At 41.3% G+C, this 7045-nt stretch overlaps 1 protein-coding gene across 1 annotated transcript; it reads right to left on the bottom strand.

Moving 5' to 3' along the window:
- Window positions 1-3794: 3794 nt before the first annotated feature.
- On the bottom strand, window positions 3795-5665 carry LOC120032779 (ferritin, middle subunit-like). Its single transcript, XM_038978963.1, has 4 exons — window positions 5534-5665; window positions 4990-5136; window positions 4632-4757; window positions 3795-4165 (listed from the first exon to the last, which is right to left on the bottom strand). The coding sequence occupies exons 1-4, from the start codon at window positions 5633-5635 to the stop codon at window positions 4010-4012; spliced, it is 531 nt and encodes a 176-aa protein (XP_038834891.1). The 5' UTR covers window positions 5636-5665; the 3' UTR covers window positions 3795-4009.
- Between the last annotated feature and the right edge of the window lie 1380 nt (window positions 5666-7045).

Raw genomic sequence — 7045 nt, 5'->3', positions numbered from 1 at the left:
AGCGTTTTTAGTCTGTACTCTTTCCCCTTCCCCCTCTATTCCTATTTCTCTCCCTCCTTCCCACTCTTTCTCCTGTCATAACCTCCTGTTGGTTGTAATACAGTATGGACTGACTCAGGCTCTGCCCTGGCTGTATTTCTGCCTTGTCATTGTGACTCAGCATTCTGGAGTCTCAAGCAGAGACGGAAGAGGAAGCAAGATGTTCACTCCCTCAATGGTTCTGTTTCAATGGAAGTCAAGGACTAAGCAGACAGCTATCGCATTGGTGTCTATGGAGAACACCCCCCCCCCCCCCCCCCCCCACCCCACCCCTCCGCCCCCCTTAAGCAGACAGTGGTAAATGGCCTGAGTGAACTACCTTCATTTACCCACCATCTTTGGCCTGAAGGCCATTCTTTTCCACTATCACCGTGACAATGGTGGAAGGAAACTAGGTCTCATGACTGTGGAAACAGACTTGAGCGGTGGTGAGTGGGCAAAAACATGCTGAGTTTAGGAAAAATAAGGGAAGAAGGAGGGAACAGCAGTAACATATACTATGTAACTTACTAAGGCATTTTTAAACAAATAGCTGTAATATGGTTGTTTCTGATGAACGTTGGAGGGAAAATACACCAACAACTTTCCTGATAATTTGAACAATATACCCCAATCACAACTCAAATAACAATATTTTTCAATATTACTTTAAACTGTTGGTCTAACAGTTTAGAAAATCATCACCAAACCCCTTGGTTTTTCACACTCAATAGTTTCACGTGTGTATCAAGAACGATCCACCTCCCATAGGGACATTCAGCCAATTTAACACAACTGTGGGAAGCATTGGAGTCTACATGGGCCAACATCCCTGTAGAACGCTTTTGACACCCTTAAGATCGAGTCCTTGCCCCAACGAATTGAGGCTGTTCTGAGGGAAAAAGATGCGTTTGCAATTCAATATTAGGAAGTTGTTCTTAATGTTTTATACACTCAGTGTATATATACAGTGCCATAAAAAAGTATTTCCCCCTTTCTGGTTTTCTCTATTTTTGTTATCAGATCTTCAACCAAAACCTAATATTAGATAAAGGGAACATAGGTTTACAAATAACAAAAAAATATATACTTATTTTATTTATTTAATTAACCAAGTTACGCAACACCTAATTCCCCTGTGTGAAAAAGTAATTGCCCCTTTACACTCAATAACTGGTATTGCCACCTTTAGCCTGCAATGACTAAAAACAAATGCTCAATAACCACATGGGTCCATATTATCAGGCAGGTGTGTAATTTAGCAACAAGCATGATACCCTGTATCATGTATAAACACTGAATAATGTAGGCCTATCTGTTACAACAGAATTCTGTTACTGCCTACCATGCTATGTTGTTGTCTTAGGTCTCTCTTTATGTAGTGTTGTGTTGTCTCTCTTGTCGTGAAAGGCCTTTTGCCTTTTGGTAGGCCGTCATTGTGAATAAGACATTTTTCTTTACAGACGTGCCTAGTTAAATAAACATAAAAATAAATAAAGCACCTCTCTGCAGCTTTTGACGTTATTGACCATAATCTGCTGGAAAAAGCGTAAGTGTTATGGCTGTACATGCCCTGCTATATTGTGGATCTAGAGTTACCTGTCTACCAGAACACAGAGGGTGTTCTTTAATGGAATCCTCTCCAACTTAATCTAAGTAGAGTTAGACATTCCCCAGAGCAGCTGTCTAGGCCCCTTATTTTTTCTATCTTTACTAATGACTTGCCACTGGTGCTGAGTGAAGCCTGTGTGTCTATGTAAGCTGATAACTCAACACTATACACATCAGCCACCACAGCAGGTGAAAACACTACAACAAATAAAGGGGTGCAATCATTTTCAGAATGGGTGGCAAGAAATAAGTTAGTCCTAAATACATGAATTTCAAAAACTAAAGGAATTGTATTTGGGACATAAAATTAAAACACTAAACCCTAAACCTCAACTAAATCTTGTAATGAATAATGTGGAAATGTAACAAGTTGAGAATAAACTTCTGTCATGGTAAAAATATATTGATACAACAGTAGCTAAGATGGGGATAGATCTGTCCATAATAAAGCACTGCTCTGCCTCCTTAACAACACTATTAACAAGGTAGGTTCTAAAGGCCCTTGTTTTGTTGCACCTGGACTATTGTCCAGTCGTGTGGTCAGGTGCCACAAAAAAGGACTTATGAAAATTACAATTGGCCCAGAACTGGGCAGCACAGCTCACCCTTAAATGTACACAGAGAGCTAACATTAACATTATGAACGTCAATCTCTCATGGCTCAGAGTAGAGGAGAGATTGACTTCATCACTACTTGTATTTGTGTGAAGTATTGACATGTTGAATGCACCAAGCTGTTAGTTTAAACTACTAGCACACAACTTAGACACCAGTGCAGACCCCACAAGACATGCCACCAGGTCTCTTCACAGTCCCCAAGTCCAGGACAGACTATGGGAGGTGCACAGTACTACAGAGAGCCATGACATGGCTACTATTCCACATCAAGTAACTCATGCAAGCAGTGAAATAAGATTTAAAAATAGATAAAAATACAACTTACGGGACAGCGGGGACTGTGAAGAGACACATATGCACTAGACACACACACATGGATTTTGTGTTGTAGATATATGGTAGTAGAGTAGTGGCCTGAGTGCAAACCCTTAATGTGTTGTGAAATCTGTTTAGTATTGTAATGTTAGTTTTATTGTATAGAACTGCCTTTAATTTGTCAGACCCCATGAGTAGTAACTGCTGCCTTGACAGCAGCTAATAGGGATCCATAACAAATACAAATGTTGGTAAATTAAGGAATATGCAATTTAATCAGATGCCATCTAGTGGCCTTCTTGGGTACATATGATTACAAATCTCTGGCCCTCTGTGGCCTTACGTAAAATATATTTTCAAATAGAATGACAAAGCTGTGAAACTTTACCCTAAATATAAACCAAGTCAGTGAGTACCATACAAATGTACTCAATTATTTTACCATGTCAATACTTCTTGGTTGTAAATGTTGGTGGCAGTTGTGAAAAGAAAATAGTTGCATAGTTATTGAAAATGCCATTGCTGATTACAGTTCTCATTAGGCCATTTTCCCAATTAACCAAATGGTCTATCCACTAGAAACTCATTTAGAATATGGACATTAACGTCATTTTTTTTCTTCAGTTAAAGTATAAGTTTAGCTTGACTGTTCATTACCAAAATGAAAGTGTTCCGTCATTTCAGTAAGTTACCAGTAGCTTTGCAACCATATGACAGCTCCAATAAGCACCTTATGGTGAACGAGAGGCTTGTAGAATCATTACTTTTTTAGTATGCAGTTCAGTTTGCTGAAGGGGAACTATTGGGCATTAAACTGACATAAACAAAATGATTAAAGATGAATTTCTCAGTTAGAGCCAAAATTCCATCACTAGAGAAATGTGCCATAACAGCTGGCTAACGGCTTTGATTGACCTCTAGGCCGTCTAATAAACTTGTGATGCACAGAGTAAAGGTCTACATCAACTGTAGTTACCCATTTTACTCCTATGGACCTAGAGTTGACAGTTGGGCCCTTAATTGACATGGCACTATAACAAGATACGGTAGAGGACACGCTCTGTGGTCAGAGGTAATGTCCTTTATAAACCTCATGTTAAACTTCCCCTATTGTTATGACCCTCAGTCACTAGTAGGTCTACAATTGTCAGTATTTACCACCAGGAAACAAAGATACTCAGTAAGACGGAGCAAACAACCTGAATAGACTAATACAACATCCATTACAACAATTAGAAAATAAAAACTTTAGTGATATTTTTTAATTTTTTTACAAGATGCCTTCACTCCAAAATACAGTAGTGTTGTCAACAAAAACACCTCAATGTTACAGCTGTGCACTGAACCAGTTTAACACTCTCCCCTCCCTATAAATACAAAGCCAGTAGGATCTATCAGAGAAGGCAGGAGTCCTGGACTGAGGCGGTAGCCTGGGGATGGAAGTGGTTTAGCTCTGGCCTCCCAGGGTGTGCTTGTCAAACAGGTACTCTGCCATCTTGTTGTTGACAGCATCCATCTTGGTGAGGTTGGTGATGTGGTCTCCCAGCTTCTTAATGGCCTCCACCTGCTCGTTCAGGTAATGGGTCTCCAGGAAGTCACACAGCTAAAGAGGGAAAACACAGGTCAGACAAGAGAATGACTAGACTATTGTAGATACATTAACACAAGAGCATGGTGGTAACAGCATAAGTGCAGATATTGTGTTTCCAGGTTTTTTTAACTAGGAAAGTCAGTTAAGAACAAATTCTTATTTACAATGACGTCCTAACGTGGAACAGTGGGTTAACTGCCTTGCTCAGGGGCAGAACATATTTTGACCTTGTCAGCTAGGGGATTCAATCCAGCAACCTTCGTTACTGGCCCAAAGCTCTAACCACTAGGCAACCTGCCACCCTTCATGCAAACTTATGCATTAGCTGCATTGTCTGTATAGTGTGCATCTGTGGACTATTGTGTGCGTGTGAAGCAGCAGGTCACACAATCTTGTGTCATTAGTTATCAGAGCTACAACCTGATCATCTCCTGAGACAGTACCTGTCTTCTATGTGATGTGCAATTCCTCAACTTACATGGGGGTCAACCTTGTCAGAGGCAATCTTGTGCAAGTCCAACAGGGCCTGGTTCACATTCTTCTCCAGCTGCAGAGCACACTGCATGGCCTCCAGCCCATTGCCCCACTCATCACGTTCTGGCTTCTACACAGGACAGAGTGAACACAGAAGTGTTAGGGACTACTAGCAGATGTTAAGGTTAGGATAAAGTGAGTCACACACACCTCACACTCAGTTCAGTGGTTAGAGGCAGTATGTTCAGGACTACTCCAGGTTCTATTGATCAACTTAACTCTGTAGACACTCTCCTCCATGAAGTAAAGACACTTCTATCAGTCTACAATCTAAATGGGTTTTTCGATGCTCAGGGGCTCACCTTGATGTCCTGGAGTAAAATGCGTCCCCCTCTCTTGTTCTGGAAAGAGAGTAGCTTGTCGGCGTGCTCGCGCTCCTCGTCGCTGTTCTCCTTGAAGAAATGCGCGAAGCCAGACAGAGCCACATCGTCACGGGAGAAATAGAAAGCCTGGGTGGATAAACAAGACAGTGTGGTTAGAGAAGAAAAAAAACATGCCAAACATGACAGCATTCTGTTGTGGCAACTAAACTTGATGACAAAAGCATGAATCAGTCTCGTCCTAGTCCGTAGTCTACTTGGTAACCTGACAATTAACCTGTCAAGGAGTTGTTACGCGCTCTGTCCAAGGTAGGATAGATTCCCGGCTTCATTTTAATGCTATATCTACCTGGAGGCTCTTAATAGCCTAGCCAAATAAAACTCAAATATGTACTTCACGGAGTTGAGATTCTTGCCTATTCATTTTCTAGGCCTACAGAAAAGTCAGGTGAAAAAAGCCATTTAAGCCCAGGCATTACAATACACGGGTAGATCAACAAAACGGTAATCTTGGTAGACTCATTACCATTGACGTGTAGGTGTAGGAGGCAAACATCTCCAAGTTGATCATCCGGTTGATGGCAGCTTCGCAATCGTGGTGATAGTTCTGGCGGATCTGAGACTCCATCTTGGCAGATTCTTTTATATCTAAATGAATGTTACAAAAATAAAGTTCCTTCAACTATTTTGCTATTACAGTTAAAGTAAGTGTTAAGTTATCAATCCGGAATGTTCTATAATACGGGACGAAGGCAGAGGAGTTCCGTTCAATCACTGTTGAAGCAAGAACTTCTTCATGCGTCTTCACAGACTTGTGAATTTGAAGGAGCCTTGTTCGCGCTATTTATTGTTCCGAACGGAACGCGTCAGTGAAATCCACCCTCACAGAGCGTAGCCAATCACCTTTAGAATTTCAACAGGAACTAGGCGGATCATTTGACGACGAGCCCACTCATACACATGACCTAAAGCGAAGATTATTTATTATATTGACAAGAGAGCCGAGTGACCAATCTAACAATGGAAATACATGTGCTCAACGATTGAAGACAGGCAAGATCAGGTGGGACCATTCTAGCCAATGAAAGTGCAGGTACGCGTGTGAACAACACACAGAACTAAACGTCGTTTTGCTCAAAGTTGCCGGAATGCCACGTGCATCCACATATATTAGTACATTTGTTAAAGCGTAAACATTGCGAAACTTCGATCAAAATCCGCAAGTAATTTGACACTGTTATATACATCCACACAAAAACGGGTTTATCTCAAGCGGACAGATTGTGGGTGGAGTAAATGCTCTCGCCTGGACCTCATCTTAATCTGTTTAAAAAATGTACCTTGTTCTATGACATGCTTGGCATTCCTTTTTAAAGGATACGTTTGGGTGAGCATATAACGCGACCGTCTAGCATTCCAAAGGTTGCTTGTTTGAAACTCATCACAGACGACTTTAGCATTTTTGCTAATTAGTAACTTTGCAACTATTTACAACTTTTTAGTTACTTTGCCACTACTTAGCACGTTAGCTAAACCTTCCCCTAACCGTAACCCTTTAACCTAACTCCTGACCTTAACCTTAGACCTAACCTTAACTCTTAACCCCTAGCCTAGCTAACTTTAGCCACCTAGCTAATATATTTTATTTTTGAGATTCTTCAAATAGCCACCCTTTGCCTTGATGACAGCTTTGCACACTCTTGGCATTCTCTCAACCAGCTTCACCTGGAATGCTTTTCCAACAGTATTGAAGGAGTTTTCACATATGCTGAGCACTTGTTGGCTGCTTTTCCTTCACTCTGCGGTCCGACTCATTCCAAACCATCTCAATTTTGTTGAGATCGGGGGATTGTAGAAGCCAGGTCATCTGATGCAGCACTCCATCACCCTCCTTCTTGGTAAAATAGCCCTTACACAGCCTGGAGGTGTGTTGGGTCATTGTCCTTTTGAAAAACAAACGATAGTCCCAGTAAGCCCAAACCAGATGGGATGGTGTATCGCTGCATAATGCTGTGGTAGCCATTCTGGTTAAGTGTTA

The sequence above is a fragment of the Salvelinus namaycush genome, chromosome 3 (genome assembly GCF_016432855.1).
Source record: "Salvelinus namaycush isolate Seneca chromosome 3, SaNama_1.0, whole genome shotgun sequence".
In the NCBI taxonomy this organism is placed as follows: domain Eukaryota; kingdom Metazoa; phylum Chordata; class Actinopteri; order Salmoniformes; family Salmonidae; genus Salvelinus; species Salvelinus namaycush.
This window is presented reverse-complemented; position numbering and strand designations above follow the sequence as displayed.